The 17,888-nt window shown below is 37.8% G+C and overlaps 1 protein-coding gene across 1 annotated transcript in view; it reads right to left on the reverse strand.

The window, feature by feature from the left end:
• Positions 1–9,223: 9,223 nt before the first annotated feature.
• The window catches only part of LOC139737705 (TNF receptor-associated factor 4-like), a 103,943-nt gene continuing 95,278 nt past the window's right edge, over positions 9,224–17,888 (reverse strand). Inside the window, exons 4-7 of the mRNA XM_071648384.1 lie at positions 13,195–13,353; positions 12,206–12,367; positions 11,389–11,544; positions 9,224–10,194 (exon numbers count right to left, since the gene is read on the reverse strand). Of these exons, the coding sequence (XP_071504485.1) occupies positions 9,538–10,194; positions 11,389–11,544; positions 12,206–12,367; positions 13,195–13,353 (1,134 nt within the window). The 3' untranslated portion in view covers positions 9,224–9,537. The remainder of the gene's footprint in view (positions 10,195–11,388; positions 11,545–12,205; positions 12,368–13,194; positions 13,354–17,888) is intronic.

Below are 17,888 nucleotides of genomic sequence, written 5' to 3' on the forward strand. Positions count from 1 at the left end.
AGATGACCAGCAGTATGTAGGCCATGTTAGAGTGCTCATATTTTTATGTGGCTTTAATTCTTCCAAATTTGTTTTTCCCCGTCGCCTTTCGCAACTATCTCTATTCCCTTAGCACCCTCGCCTAATTCAACATGCATTTACAGCGTTCAATACTAACTTTCAATATGCATCAAGAGAGCAGATGAAAGAGCGTCAAGATCATACTTCCACTGCCATTTGCACATGTAGCTTTACATTGTGGTTGTTGATGACTCTTCCAGTTTTTATTGCATTTTTTTTTTTTTTTTTTTTTTAACTGTGGAACAGAGTAAGAAGTTGAATATTCGTATAGACATTTTAGTGATCCAGATGGATTTTCATCACGTATGATTGATGACTATGCCTATTTGGTCAAGTGGGCAGTACAAAGTTTGGAAGAGAAGAGAATATGTATATCAAAGAACTTTGTACCATTGACAAAAGCTTTTTTACCATTGTTGAGAATGATTTGATATTTGAAGCATAAGACTGCATTGCACTGTAAGAAATTGAGGATCAGAACATGAACATATGTACAGTTTATATCATCTGACGTATATTGCCTACTGCATGGTTAAAAAGAAAAGAAATTAAGGGCAGGAACCTAATTTTGGAAATCATGTTCTCATTTTTAATAAGAAAATTGCATTTGTTATTCCAATTTTCAGTTTCAATTTCAATTTACTTCTGCAACTTTGTTTTCAAGAATCCAATGTACAAATGAAAATACAACAATGACACAGAGGTTTTGGTGAGATAAGATTTTCAAAGAAAATCAAGTTTTACTAACAAATTCAATAAATTATTTAGGTACAAGATACAGAAAATTGTTGCATTTGCTCTTCCATGATGTATTCCATTCAGTCATGCTCTATCATTCTTTCTTTCTAAGTTTTTCTACTCCCTTTTTTTGTGTTATTGGGAAAGGGTCATTTCAATTCATTTTCAAATCCTCATATTGTATCTCTGGTTTGTGGATATGTGGCACAATTAATGGAACACATAACCGATGACTAGAGTTCGGTTGTCTTTAGAGAATCTCTTCGGCTTTGAAGTTATACAGTACATTAATCAGGATTATGACTGAACAAACGATAAGGTCATGGGAAATCACAGAGGCAAATAATGAAGAGTACTGGTATGCTGAGATGCACCCTATATTGCCTAAATCATTCTTACAATGACCACATTGTACAGTCCTTTATTCTCTAGACCTGTGCTTCTCGGCCTCATTTGATCCAAGGCCCATTTTGGCTCCTTCAAATTTTTTCGAGGCCCGGTGACATCAAATGCAAATCTTTTTATATTATTTTTTGCCACCATCACAACCAACCAGTTGAAAAGCACAGCTCTAAGACCACAGCATGAGTCCATTCACTGTGGGAAATTATGAATTACGATGTCAGTGCACAAGTTTGTCTGTTGACATTTTGATTGAGCTGTGCTCAATGGAAAAAAAAAAACTCATATGTACAGAAATGTTTCAGAAAGAAAGAAGCATGACGCTCATTTCTGGATATGGATTTAACGAAGCGCAGCAATGCGAGCAAAGTTTATGAAATGTGAGTGTAAAATGCAAATGTTTACTGCAGATAACAAGATAATATTTCATTCTCATTTTGTGGATGATGAATCCATTAAGTATGATAAAGAAATTTTGTGAATCTTAGCTCATTTGCTCAGAATGTTTCTGTACTTATTTTTATTCGGGTATGTTATTTTGTGTCGTCGATTTTGACAAGTGCCTTTTTATAAACATGGTGAAGTGTAGGAGCATTAGACACCTCGTCTTATACCAATGCACCAGGTCTGTTGATTACATTAACTCTTCCTTACTTCTTTGGTCATTTTTCTTTTTTGTCTATGTTTATTTGTTTGATATTAAAAACGATGCAGCATAGGAGAATCTGATGAATGTGGCTCACACAGATACTCTTTCATCTTTGAATGTAAAGAAAAAAATGACAAGGACTATATAATGCTGGAAAGTATTTGAAGCTGTGACTTTCCAGTCATTAAGAAACTCTTTGAACGAGATGTGTAGAGTACATTGAGCGTCATATGCTGGCTCTCACACATTCTTACATGTGAACATTCTCGCGTATGTATCATTCAGCATATTTTTCCATCCGAGTTGCTCGCTTATACCACAAATTAGATTTTTGTACAAAGTGCATTATGACGTTTAACGTATAAGTCTGCCTGTATGAAAGCATCAAAGCGTTGTAACATCACATCATATCCCATCTCAGCCGCACAGCAATGACAATTCTGATACAAGAGCCTCCTGTTTTGCCATTTTATATTTACTGCCATGTTAAATAAATAGAAAAACAAAAACAAACAGGAATTCTTGCTTTGCTGGATGTTTGTTGGATGGAATCTGATGTAAAAGAGATTCTTACGGCTGAGCACTAATAGTGGAACATCGTCTTGTCATTGTGCAACATGGCTCCTCAAATAGTTTTGAATCAGCTTTACTCATTGACCTTTTCTGTTGTCACCCTATCCCCCTCCCCCCAAAAAGAGATGATCTTAGCAAAAGCCTGTGTTATTTTGCAAGCACTTTATGTTGTTATCATTACTCGACGCAAATTTCTGCCCTGCCCCACCAGAAGTGTCCCTTCATCTGAAATGCACCAGAGAATTGTCAATCTGTCATCATCTTTCATTTTCTACTCAAATCTTGAAATTTTGTACTGCTACCTCATTATTGTGGTGGTAGATTATTATTTTGCTTCTTTTTTCTCTCACATTGTTTGATACAAACTTGTGAAGTTTGCAATATTTAGCAAGAAATGCAACTAACTGTAAAGGCACGGAATGATTTTGACTTTAAAATTTGCTTTCGTTTTGTCAACTAGAATTGCTTTATGGCATCATTCTTATTTCTAGGAATATGATTTGTCAAATGACTAAAGGATTGTAATATGATATTTTTGTTTGTGTCTGTCTATAATGGTATGGGCATTTTTTCTTTATCAATCTGCTGAACTAATCACTTGTCAAGGGTGCTTTACCCCTTATGAAATAAATTCTATACCAATAGCTGAAGCATATTTTTGCATTTTATTCTTATTGAAGTGGTTTCTAATCTGTTGTGAGATTTGTCTGCATTGTGAGAAAGGCATGATGCATGTGTTATTATGAATATGTGTATATATTCCAATATGAATTATAGTAATAGTAGTGATAATAATAACAATAACAACAATAACGACAACAACATTAACAACAACTAAAAACAACAGCAGCAACAACAACAACGATAATAATAATATTATATTAATATTAATTTTACATTTCTTTTGTCCACATCTGTATATATATAAATCTGTCTACCTGGATATTGCACACGCACAAGCCCTGTGCAAGTCAATCTTTCAGCGACTAGAAAGCAATCTTTGACTAAGGTGGAAATTTGGCTTTGGTCCCTTCCACCTCACATACATAGCCACACTTACAAATGAACAGAGACAAGTAATGAATACAAGAGTTAATTTTGTACATTTTTAAATGAGAACATTTATTTCGAGTATTAAATCTTTATCATAACAGATTTTGCTTCATACAGATATATCAAAATATATACATGTATACAGATGTGTGTAGGTTCTCTTGAAAGAAACTAAATCAAACAAAAATGTTATGGCCTGTTCAGGGGAATCGTTACAATGCACAGTGCAAAAAGGTTAATCATATGTTGTACAGACATGTTATTACTGCATGGAAAAGTTCTGGCATATGATATAAACACTAAACATGTTTATGTATATATGATGAAAGGAATTAAGATCAGTGGAAAAAAAAAGAAGCTTAACTGTTAACAAAAGGTTCTGGAGGATCATAGGAAACCTTTTCTTTCATGTTGTTAAACATGCCAGGTTACTACAAATGAATTGCACATTTGCAATTTGAACATGCTAAACTATGTTTCTCACATATAAACCTTTGGAGTCACAGTGTGAACAAGCCCCACGGGAAGCCATAATTACTCATTTCACTGTGAACACGCTCAAAACGGAAGCTGAACAGTAAAACCACTCTAGTACCTTTTAAATAACGCCATCTTAGTAATACAATTCTGTGGAAGCACAATGAAACAAATGCTATATCTTAATCCTTTTATATTCTAGAATTTTTACCTTTTGATTGCCCTAGGTATGCAAGAAACTGACATTTATCTACATTGACAACTTTTTAAAAAAGAACATGATTAAGAAAAGTATTGGTGTAAGCATAAAGAAGAAAAGCTCAACTATTGCAAAACAGGAAGAAAAAAAAAACACTTTTAGGAATATCAGTAAAGAGTATTAAAGCATTTGTAAGATATCATATAAATTTACTCTGAAAATTACTTGATTTACCATGCAGTGTATTAAAATCAAAGCAAGAATTGTAACACAGTAGTATTTTACACCAACTGCCTCAAAACAACAAACAATATGTTGTTTCCTGTCATCACTTAGTTTAATGAAAATTACATGGCAACAGTAGAATCAAAACAAACTCAACTATTCGAACAAAACATTGTTTGTTTTTTTGTCAGCACTGATTAAAGAAGCTCTGATACCCAGGCCTTTGATGCATCAATAATTACCATTGAAAAGTGAACCAAAATAAGATAAATAAATAAATAAATAATAAATGGATTGCATAACAGCAAATATGAAAAGTGATGTGAAAAAAAAAAGAACGGTGATGACGTACGAGCATGAGAAAACATCAATTCAATGCTTGCATTTCAAGCAATGCGTTACAGAGGTGATAGTGCTAAGTGTATTTCCGTGGCAAACATTTAACTGTCTAAAAGAGTTTAAAGGGATAGTACGGTATTGGTGGAGATGAGGATTGGGCTTTTAACTTTTTGCAAGATACCAAGAAAACACTTATGAAAAAGTACAGAGCATACCATTTTAAGAGGAACCCAAAGTTTAGTTGATGAAAATTGGGTTTGGAATGACTGAAACATCCAAAAACAGAGTAAAACAAAGCAATCGTAATAAAGTGTGGGTCCCACACTTTATTAGAATCGCTTTGTTTTGGATATCTGAGCCATTTCAAAACCAATTTTCATCATATAAACGTTGAATTCCTCATGGAATTACATGCTCTTTCATATTTCACAAGAGATTTCTCATTATCTCACCAAAAAATGTTAGAAACCTGAAATTACGTCTCAACCAAAACTATACAATCCCTTTAACCATGATGGTGGAGTTAGGAGTGCAATCTGATTATTGCAAGTGTAATTTTCCAATTTTACTTGCAGAGGTCTTCAAAAATGTGCAGACACGCAAGTAGACTGTTATCGTTATATTACGGACTTTACAAGGAATTACTGGTACTGTAAGACAAGTGAACTTCACACCCATATCAACAGCAGTAAAAAAAAAAAAGAAGAAGAAAAATCAGAGTTTTCTCTTTGCACACAAATGATATGAAGTACATAAACAGGTGAGTCATAAATTATGTATACACACACACACTACAACAAGGAGTAATAGGCCGAACCTCAACTCTCACGGCAACAGCTAAAACCAGTCTTAAACCCTCCCGAGTATTGCATTCTGGATTTCATACACCAGGGGTCACCACACATCACAAACAAAATCAGCTGGAATATAAGAAAAAAAAAATCCCCTTGCCAACAGCAGAGCAAATATCCGATCATCTCTCCTGGTATAAAGCACCTTTTGAAAGCATTCAATGCAGCATAATTAAAAAAAAAAAACGACCACAAAACAACAATTGTTTCCTATTTACATATTCACAACATGCAAATTATTATCAGGAAGGCAAGGGGAATTGAAGATTTTTGGTTTGGTTGGACTTCCAACATTACAATCAGCAGACAAAATGGAACTATCGTTGACAAAATCTGCTTTTTAGGGGTATAATACCAGAGATACTCCCCCTTCGTCCCCCTGCTACAGTGATACAACGTGAATATTTGGAACAGCACTCCGGTTATCCTCCGAACATAGAATACAATAAATATGACTGCAGCCCACAGCAGCACATACACTGGGTTCAAGTGATCAAAATCGTGTGCATGAGCGACGATATTTCCGCTCACTCCATTGCCCGCAGCACAATACAAGAAAACATTGACACCAGTAGCTAAATACACATTAAGGTTTTTCCTTAAACTACAGACTTTGGTTGGAAGTTGCTTTTAAAAATATAAATAAATAAATAAAAAATGAAAGAAACTATTTCTAAAATGTGGTCTTTCTAAAATTCCACCAATCTATGACCATGAGATTACTATGTCTCTAGTCACTACTGAAAATTCTTTTGGGGGGGACACACGACCCTCCCTCACTCCACACTATTCACTGAAGCCCAAAAATGAAAGTTGATATGGCAAGTGAGCTATGAGTTTTCCTGCCAGTGTAAACGGTAAATAAAAAATAATAATAATAAATTGAAATTCATTTTTCAGGTTGACCAATGTAAATGGGCCTAAAGATGCAGCTAATGTTCTGCATTAATGAGAACAAATTAATTGTTTTATGGAGGAGACCCCAGCTCTGTTTTTCCAATGATTTGACAATGCAGAAACAGAGCTCACACATCTCAAATGCAGCGACAATGCAGCTGGTGTGTGTACAATACGAAGACAGACAGACTCTTCTGCAAATGAACAGCACGTCATCAAAATATATGTTAGGAATAATGTCAAACTCTGTGACTTTGCAACATCTGCCAAGTGATAAACATGGGTGAGAGAAGAACACATATAACATGACAGTATTAAAAGCACTGATATCATGATTAAGACAGGATGATGAAATAACTAGACCACAATAGATTCTCTTTCTGATGTCACTGCAGAAAAATGTAGCCAGGTGCAAAACTTCCTAAAGATCAAATGTGAAATACTGTAAAACCAGAAATTTCCGCATCCCTGAAACTTTCAGGAGGAACTTTGAGGATTTGCAAAAGTAAACTGCACACAAAGGTTCTTGTCTACGCAATGTATTGAATACCAGTGCCAATTCTAGTTTCATGCTGCAAAAAAGGCAGTTGGCTCCAATTCACAAGAGTATCATGCCACGAATATTTCTGGTTTTACAAAAGAAGACAGTAGAGAATACAAGCTGTCCCCTCATTCAGTGCAGTGTGAATAACACACAGGTTAAATGGCAATAACAATGGCTAATTGGCACTTACATTGATGCATACCAAAGTGCGATCAAAATCATCACATTTTGAACCAATACTTGTGAAAAATAGAAAGACATTATCCATTGCTATAACACAGACTTGACACTACAAAATCATGCTTACATACAATGTAAACTGCCACCTATAGCCAAGAAAATTTCCATGGTAAATGTTATCTTCTGCATTATTTCTTGATCTATAAACAATTCAGTGAAAGAGGTTCTACTACATGACAGCAAGAATGAAGAATTAGCTTTGTCACTGTTCAGAAACTTCAAAAAGAATCATGATATACCCATCACATTTGCTTGAACACAGGGAAGATCACGTTGATTATATCAAACACACATTCTCCTATTAAGACCTTCACCAAAGAATACTTGAGACTGGTCTAAATAGATTAAACCTTTGCCTCCCAAGATACTGTGATTTCCTATTGGAGTGATATATGGCACACCAAATTCATGTATGCCATGGGTTAACTGGTTGCCAGTCAATGGCAACAGGGCAAGATGAAAGGTTTCCACTCACACTCTCACACACACACACACACACACACACACACACACACACACACACACACACACACACACACACACACACACACACACATATGAACAAAACTAAATATTTTGTGTGTGTGTATCGCATGAAAACACATATACACAAAAACAGTTCGAATCCAAGGGACTTTCTGTGCAGTTCTGATTACTCATGTTTGTAAATATGAATTGTCATATTTTCTTCTGTCTTTACCTCATTTCACTGATAGAGCAGCTATACATGAGAAGAATATGTTCTATACAAGAAGCACGTAACCACATGTTATTTGAAGCAGAGTATTTGGCTAGACAGGACAGCATAACTTCATGATATTTGGGACAAAATTCACACTTATTGGGTGAATGAAACAATAGGGTGATACAAAAACAAAGAGTAGTAACAGCAGGTAATGAAGTATTTGACTTTAGGGAGAAATTTGAAATGACACTCGGTAAACATACAGTAAAAACACACATGAATTATTGCACTACAAGAAATATTTACACAAGGCAAAATAAGAAGAAAATGGAGGGTTCTTGTGATGGACTTAAAGGGGGAGACCAGATTATTTGAACAAAGGAGCACAGTATTTCATCCTATCATCACAGATGTTTTGTTCTGTATTTTAGCTTTTAACTTCAATTTTACTTCTGGCATATCTATTCACAAAAAGAAATGGGCAGTTTCATCCAATGTTGTTTGGATATTCACAAAGAAATAAAATGCTCTGAAACATCAGGGCAGTACTGAGAAAAGATGACACTCACATAGTGATGACTTCTGTTACTTTGACATGTGTTTATGAGGGAAATAGAAGGCACTATATTAGCAGACACATCTAATATCTCTTCAAAGTTGAGGGATGCTTGACAATCACTCTTACATATTTTTAAGTGTATAAAAAAAAGCTTTTTGAGCATAAAACTGCAGAAAATGATCCAACTGCATTAGAATTAAACACACTCCCTGTATTTAGAAACATCTATAAACTTTGGCATACATTTGGTTATTGTTGCAGTCATATAAAAATGGAGGTAACATGAGATATCTGGAAAAAATCTGACAAAATGAAGTGTTTTTATCTTGTTTATCCTTTTGTTTTAACGAAACAACTCAATTTGATATGGATAAACTATTGCTGTGGTTCAGAGAGAAACTGACAGTATTACTTTTTTGTTGTTGATAATTTGTTCGAGGTAGGGTGGTAAATATCATGAGTTGATTATTTGAAGAATTAAAAAAAAACCATGATTCCGAAGATCATGTTTTTGTTTGTTTACCATGAAGACTGAAATAACCAATTCACACAGGATCTCTAACAAACTTCCAGCTATATACATCCATCAAAAGATATATCATGTAATCATGGTGGGGGGGGGGGGGATGTATTCTTCTTGTTCACATGAGGGTATATCTCGAGGAAGTTGGGTAATAATTTTCTCCAACAGATCACTTTATCTCGTTCTTATCCTTCACTCTTCTCTCTCTCTGCTCCTTTGAAGTAGCATCATCATCATCCCGTCCGTAAAACTGGCAATGTTCATATTTTTTTATCATTCAACCAATGATGAACCTCCATGTTTTGAAAACATTCTTCATCTGTTATAAAACATGACTGTATGGCCCACATTAACTCTTAGTACTGCTGGAGAGTAAAATTTTAGCGGTGTCTGATCCCTCCAAGTTCAGAAGACTTTGGAAAAGGTTGCTAAAATCTCAGCTTGTCTGTATGGCAGTTGACACAACCAACCATGTAGGGGTGAATGTTTCATTGCTTTGTGACACTGAGCCAATTATGGTCCCTCATGTTGGTGACACCGAAGTCGAACTGTCGTTCTTGATCTTCTGCGAGCTGGAACCGCTGGAGCAGTCCACCCGCACGCGGAGGAACAAGACGTCGTCCTTGACGTAGTCGCGCGTCTTCAGGAAGTTGTGAGAGACAAAGGTCGGGTAGCCATAGCCCAGCACGTGCACGTCACGGCTGGGCCGCTGGAAGTTCTTCCAGGTCGGGTCGGGCGTGAAGGACTCCTTAATGTGCATGCGCTTGTTGGGGTCCTCATTCTGGTCGAGTAGGGTGAAGGAGATGGGGAAGGTGAACGGCCAGCGCAGCAGGGAGTCGTAGTCGCCGCAGGTGACGCGGATGTACACCGAAAGGTGGGCACCCTCGCCCGACCCATTGCCGTTGGGGAAGATGGAGACCTGCAGCTTGTAGCCATAGCGACCGGTGAAGAAGGGCGGACTTACGATCTCCACCTCCTCCTCGCTCTTTGCCCGCGTGAACTGCTCGGCGTAGTTGGTGACCCGCCAGAGGAGCTGACCATCAGTGTTAAGGGACAGTGTTTCCAGCTGGTCCTCCAAGAAGGCGATAGTCTTCTGCTGGCTGGCCACCACAGAACACATCAGGCTCAGGTGGCTCTTCATGCTTTCATCCAGATGCCTCTCCAAGCCAAACCTTGGACCCTGTGGCATGGAGACAAAACATGGGTAGATAGTATTATATCTATGAGTCCACCACCAACTAATAAGATTATAGAATTTTGAAAGTAATCTCTCAAAAGGATGTTCCCTTTTCTAGGCAGCCTTGCAAAAATGAGTTCACAATGATTAACAATTCTCCTGTTTGCCATCTTGAAGTCTTCCACTTCCAAATATCAAATTTTTATATCCTCTGTGCTGTTAAATCCCACAGAGAGTACAAATGATTTCCGTGAATTTCCCTGACAAACTGAACAGTCATATTCATAATGCAGCACAAGACATTCATTCTACAGCTATGTCATGAAAATATGTGTAGCCTTAACTCATCTTAACCCGTTGAGGATGAGCTGATTTTGCTACAACATGCATTTCCCATAGACAACTGCCCGAGTAAACATGGGAATCGTCCTCAATAGTTTAATAGTGGAGATTCTGGGTGAAAATGTACATTCATTACGAGACAGAAGAGCACAGAATTTCATCCTAAACATAAAAGAATCTCTGAGCACACCTAGAATATTAACCTACAGGTAGACATGCCTTGCATGATCTATGGAATCACAAAACACAAATGCAAACACAGAAAAGTACAAATTTATACTGATTGAAAACAAGCATTTGATTATCATGAAATAGTTCTTGATTATGTTAAGGTAATGAGAGTTATTTGAAGAATCATCTAGAAGTACTTGGTGGCTGGTTTGACAATTAAATTGTTTTTGTAACAAGTGAAAGTGGCCACATCAAGGGGTGCTACTGTACCGTACCCGCGCCAGAGGAGTGCTCGAACGCACCTAAAGTGTACCGTACCGTACTGTACCGAGCCAAAAGTGGACCACTTCCCGATATGCTCCAAAAGCGTACCAAAGCGTACCAAAAGTTCGCTGTAAAGCATGCGCGTATCATGCGCATGCGTCACAATGCAAAAACTGCATTCTCTTTGTTCGGGACAGCTGTAAGTAGTTCAAGCGTCAGGTGGATGACATTCTTGCTACAAAATGCGTGACCTTTTCTAAAAATAACTCGTACGGTACGCTTTCTCGACAGAGCTCTCGAACGCTTCAAATCTGGCACAGTTCGGTACGGTGCGCTTTGGTTCAGTTCTCTTTGGTTTGCTTTAGAGCGCTCGAACGCTCCCAAGGATATACCAGGAGGTGTAAGGGGGTGTGTCCTTACCCTGTGTTTGCAGCCGTGTTCCTTGAAGGGGCAGGGGGCCAGGGCAGAGGGGCAGGAACCAGAAAGGTGTTTCTCCATGTCCTCCCTCGGTATCTTGTTCGGCTCGCATCGGTTTGGGCAGTTTATTGGATACCGTGGGCACTGGTGCAGGTGGTTCTACAAGAGAGAGGTCATGAAGGTGGGACAAATGCAAGATAAACCTTTACAAGACTCTTGCTACTTTTCCTATGCTATGTCCTAGGTTGGACAGATGCAAAAGATAGCCTACAATGGATAAACCCAATGAGTGCAAGATTCTGAAAACCTCACAGATTTTGTACAGAACTTGTGAGGTTGTTGTATGCCAGGGGCATAAAAAGGGACAGATTTCCACATTCTATTCTTTCATTTCTTTCGCCTCTTTCTTGTCTAAATAAAGTAGATACTGTATATCCTTCATATTTCACCGTATGATATTTCAGAATTTGTTAGACAAATTTGCGAGTGATGTATAGGTGATCCAGAATCACAGAATGAGGAATAAGTATTAAAGTGAGTGGTACCTTCGAGACGATAATACACTGCATTTGTGTTACATGAGGCGATACTTTCTTGAGTTGTTAATTTTGCAAATATTGATCAACTTACACAAGGGACAGTAAGAACACCACAAAATATGCAGCATATGCAGTGCTTTGTTAATTATGAAAAACTCCGACGACAATCAAAACACTGCATATAAAGCAAAGATATTAAAGACATCTTGGCCTGGTTTGCAAGGTGTGGAACATTCAATTCAACCCAAACTGGTAGACCAACTCGTCATATAAGGGCGTACCTGCAGGGTCTCGTAGACGAAATCCTTGTGGCAGTATTTGCAGGGGATGGAGCGCTTGGCACACTCGTTCAGCATGTGGTGGTTGATGAAGCGACGCTGCAGCTGAGCCCCACACTTGTTCTCGCAGAACACCACCTCCAGCTGGCACTTGCCCAGGTGAGCCTGTTGGTGGGATGGTGGGTGGGTGAGGGGGGAAGAGGGAGAAGGGAGGGTGAAGTGGAAAATAGAAGAGGGGCGTTGATAAATGGCTGGCAATAAGACCAATCAATTCATCAATCCTGCCAACTACCCTCTCTCTATTATTAACAAAGTGTGACTTTACAGTGTACATGTCTAGTATCTGTGAACCCATTAAAATGATTGAAATCAGTCATAAACTCTTCTTTGCATAGAGGTGTGATTTGTTGTTGTTGTCATGAATGTATCTTTCTGTTTTCACAGTAAAAAAGAGTGATAAGTGTAATTTGCACGATGAATGCAGTAGAAGCGCTTAATGGATGAAATGATACATCAAATTTTCACATTCATTTCACGCTATGTATCCCAGTCATGAATTTTGCAATGAAATTGGCAATCTATCTCTTTTTTTTTTTACATTGCAAGCACTATGCATCAGCCACATTAATATGCTTTGTATAGGTTGCTGGAGCATGTGAGCACCTGATCTTGTGTAGAGAATCAAATTAATCACTTATTGTCAAAACAAGCGGAACTTTGAAGCTCTCAATTTTTCATGCTGGGACAATTCTAGCAATTTTCACTAATTAACAATTTCACAGGAAGCATTTTTGAATATTTTATACAGATATATCCAGCAATATTCTTTACATGTTCTTTCATGCAAATTTTTCAACGATTTCATATTCCTTCTTTTTTATACTTGTAGCACTGTTAGTCTTAGTTAGTGCAAGATCTTCATCATAGCTACATACAATCAATAACACCAAAAAATGAAGTGGCGCAAGGGTGAAACACAGCACACTACTTACATCGATCTTGCTGCCGACAAAATCCGATCCGCAATACTCGCAGGTCTCGGTCCTCCGAGGGCAGTCATACTGGAGATGGTCCTTGAGATGGTTCCTGGCCACCATGGCGCTGCACTCCTTACACGCCACCATGTTGTACTGACAAGACTCCAAGTGAGCCTAGAGAATAATGACAAACAAAACAAAGAAAGTCCAACTGATACTATGAGTATTGCCTAAATACAATGTATTGGCTGTACAGTGAATACACAATGAGTTTATCCATGTCATGATTAAGTACAACTGCAAATAAAAGAAACAACCAAACAAACAAATACATGGTTAATACGACTTATCCATATAGTGGAGTGAAAAATAAAGTTTAAATGGTAATTCTTCTATGTAATCTAATTGTCTTTCTAACATCCTGAAACATTCATTCACAGATTCTTATCTATGATCATTGTACAGCACTCCAGGACTGCCAACATTCACCTTTCAAAATCAGGGGATACTTCCATGTTGATTGACTCTCAAACAGACAAATATAATTTCAAAATCAGGGAAATTCGTGTATTTTCTCATCAAGACATGAAGAGATACTACTGAAGTTTTCAGAAAGGCCTCCTGTAGAATCAGGGACACTTGATAGCTCTGGAACTCCATGTAAAAATCAGGATTTTATCCATGTGTCTCAAGGATAGTGTGCCTTGTAATCAACCGACTCCAGTTTGAATCCTATTGAACCTAGCTGAGCAATGCTGTGTGTAATCATGCTATCTCCTCTGTCAGGAGGCAAAAACACTCTGTCCCTCAGAAAGGACATTAAATGGAGATATCATTATGTGAGGGAATAGTGATCCACATACATTAAGATCCCTTAGACTTCATTCATTCATACGACACAAGGAGCAGGGTGCTAGGGAGGTGATGTGGGCCACCCACAAAACTCATACAAGAAAACAGGTGAATGATGCTGCCCTCGTGGTTCACCCTGAGGTGTCTAGCAATAGTCAGCAGATGGCATTCACTAGACACATTGTTAAAAAAGAAGGACATATGTAAGTGTAAAAACTCCCTATAAGTGAATGAAAGGGGTTGCCAAAAGCAAGTAAGCAAATATTTACTACAAATATTTATGTTCTCTTTGATCTAAACATGTGAGGAAACATTTTGTTTTGCCTTGTTTTGTGACTGTGTCCTAGACTGTAACATATCACTGCATCTTAATGAATAAAAACAACATAACAATGTTAGACATTTCACATTTTCTTGCATTTTGACAAATAATAAAATGATCTCGGATCAGCAAAGACCTCCCCAAAAGTAATCAACCAGATGCAAATTCTAAACCACGTACACTCTTAAAAATATCTAGTCATTTTGTGACTAGATTTTTGGTTCATATTTTTTCAACTAAATTCTAGTTATTTTGACTAGAATTCTATCAACTTTCAAGCAAATTTGACTACAATCGAGTCAATCGTTTTTACGCTTTAGCTAGAACCGTCTTGTCAACACTTCTTTGAAACGTGATTGGCTCTTGTCTGCGCGCTGCACGCAAAGAGCTAGATGGCGGCGCAGGCAGAGAGCAAAAGCGTACTACTCGATCGCACGATCTGTGAGGAGTGTATGCTGAGCGTATATGTAACGCATCTACCCTAGCAAGCGCCACGTACGTACGTACGTTAGTCAGTACGTACTTGATCAAAATGGAGTTTGTGGATGACAAGCTTCCTGAGTGGGGCCTCGACAAATTTATCAAAAATTTTGAGGGTAAGTGCTGTATTTATTTTGTAGCATATCTTAAATCGTGTTTAGAAGCTTGTAGTGTACAGCTTCATATTAGGTATTGATTCAGTATTATCTAAAGAGATAATTCGCTAAAATTGGGCGAGCTCGGGGGAGAGCTGCTGCTGCCTTGGGCCTATCAAGTTGCCTCAAATTGTTCGTGCCTAGCCTAAATGTGTAAAACGTGCTGCATGAACCGTTGCGTTGTTAGGCGGCAATGATTAGCAGCGTAAACATCGGTGAACATTGCAACAAAAAAAAATCCCCCCAAAATCGGCTTTGTGACAAATATGGTTTCAAGCAATTGTAAGATATGCTGTTACAATATTGGGAGGTCTTTACTAATTTGGTTAGAGACGATTACGGTGATGTAATCAGATTTACCGCACTTCACCACCTTTCAATTAGCAGAACCTACGCCAGAACTGTACAGAAGGTTCACTTTTCGAATGAATTCACAAACAACCGCGCACTCGCAAGTCACAGGCGAACGAGCCGATCTCTGTCATTTTAGGGGGCTTAATTCATTTTGGCTCAACCCTGTCAGTCGATCCCCACCCGTCCTCTTTCCTTCGGTCCAAGATCTATTTGGCACCTAGTTCTAACTGCACTTGGTACGATGGTAGCCTATAGACCGGTGATCTATCGAGTCTCTGTACTGTAGTGTAGACCTAGACCTATCTACCAGTACCAATAGTACCAGACAAAAGGTCTAGCCTTCATGTAGAAGAACTCTAGGAGATTTATAGTATAAGGATGTAGGTAAAGTACTACTAACTAGGTCTAGAGGCATCGTGAAATAGGTCCTCATTCACTTCTTCGCACGCGTGCACTTACGTGTAAAGTACCGTACTAGAATCTAGCAGTTAGTCTTAGTTGCTTGATCTTTTCCTGATATGATAAGCTAGAAATATAGTCAAATACAATATAGATCTAGATACTTGGTAATTGAACATCTAGTCTAGATCTTCTAACTACAACGTATTCATTTTTGTTGGTCTAAGCCCTTTCAGTCCTCTTCTCATTTGGTCTAGATCTAACTGACACTTGCGCTTGGTACAATGGTAGCCTAAACCTCGGATCTATAGGTCTACTGTAGAAACTACCACCAGTTCAAAAAGGTCTAGCCTTCGTGTAGAACCCCTAAATAGTGAGAAGCTCTGGAGGCATTATCGTGAAATAGGTCCACACTCATTCACTATGCAAGCGCGCACTTGCGTGTAAAATAGTTTTAGACTTAGTCTAGAATAGCCCGACCAAACGCCGTGCGGAGCCGGTTGAGCGACAGGGCTGTGTATGTACTATAATTAAATCTAGAATTAAAAGTCTAATGACACTGACATATCTAAAGGGAAATTCGACAAACTGATGTGGCTCTAAGTACTGTCATGGAACTGGGTGTATAATCCCCAGAAAATGATTGTGTGCCAGTCATGTTATATTATGGTCTCACACTGGCAATATGTACTGTACCCATTAGGAGAATAATGTGATGTAGCGGAGGCATACCAGTGGCATAGCGACATTTCTAGTTTTTAAGTTAAACAAAAAAGTATCCTTTAGGACACCTAAATATTGTGCACCTATCAGGATCAAAGTGGTCATAACTTAAAATATTTCAATTCTATCCCTAAGATATACATTTTCAAAAATGAATTTCCAGAGGATTTCCAAAATGTAATTGAGAATGAGGTAGGATAAAGTGGTAACATCTTATAAATGGAAAAATTTGACTTTTGATCCCAAAATGTCTTATTTTGAACATCCTATGTGTTTTCCCTTTGCTCTTACCATGAAATTTTCAATATCTTTTAATAATTAATCATGAAATCCCATTTATGATGATGCATAAGTTATGATTGGGGTTTGTTAATTTTATAATGAAAGTGCCTACATGTTAACTTCTGCTTTTATATATCACAGGTTGATCAAGGCTTTCGGATACTTTTCGAAAGTGAACTCTGCAGATGCCCTCTTCGAAAAATGGCCGAAAATGTCAGCAAGAGTTCTGGAATATGCAGAAAAACAAGTGCAGTGGAAGAAGATTCTCAATGTCGAAGATCCACATTCAGGTATCACATTACATGAAAATAGCACAATTCTCACGGGAACTTAACCATTTGACTCGTGTATGCATTATATAGGAGGGACAATGATCTAAGCAGATATTGGGGTCACAATTTTAAAGGTCAAGGTCATTACGTTTATATATGTGAAAAGGACACTCTTGTGCTAACTATTTATTTGGTGGATCAAACATGAATCATACTTGCATATGAGAGGGACAACGATCATATTAGAGTTGGGATCACAACATTGGCCTATAGATGGGGAATCTGCATGGTTTACGTGCAAACGTAATGTCAATGACCTTCGACCTCGCCCACCGTTGACATTATTTGATCTGGCCGGCAGCCACTATTTGCATAACACACTTGTTATTCACATCACACCCTTCCCGAGCTGCTGCCCCGCCAAAATAGCCCGGGCTTAATCAGGTTAAGAGTTGAGAACCATTAGATCAATATGAAATGGGCCTGACGCAACGTCATTTAAGTAGATTTTATTTTCCACTTTGTATAATACATTTCAAATTGACACTGTCATATTCCTGATCTGGCAAAGGTGGAGACATAAATTTTGACCCTGTGCAGTCGAGGATTCATCTGTAGTAGTTTTTTTTTTGTTTTTTTGACGGGGGGTTGGATCCATTAGAAGAGAAAAATGAATGTGTTCACTCATGCATTAAGTTTCTCTTTGTTTCAAATACCAGGTTAAAAGACCATTGAATGTTCTTTAATTTGATACATAATCTATTGATCTTTTGAAATCCTTGAAAAATATGAATCTTTTCCTGAGTCTTGATAAAGATTTAAAATTAAAAACTCTGATATGAATAAATGAAATAAAACTAATTTTGGTAA

Source organism: Diadema antillarum, unplaced genomic scaffold, assembly GCF_040938485.1.
Source record: "Diadema antillarum isolate AM-2024a unplaced genomic scaffold, OU_Dant_1.0 seq00000700_RagTag, whole genome shotgun sequence".
Taxonomy (NCBI): Eukaryota; Metazoa; Echinodermata; class Echinoidea; order Diadematoida; family Diadematidae; genus Diadema; species Diadema antillarum.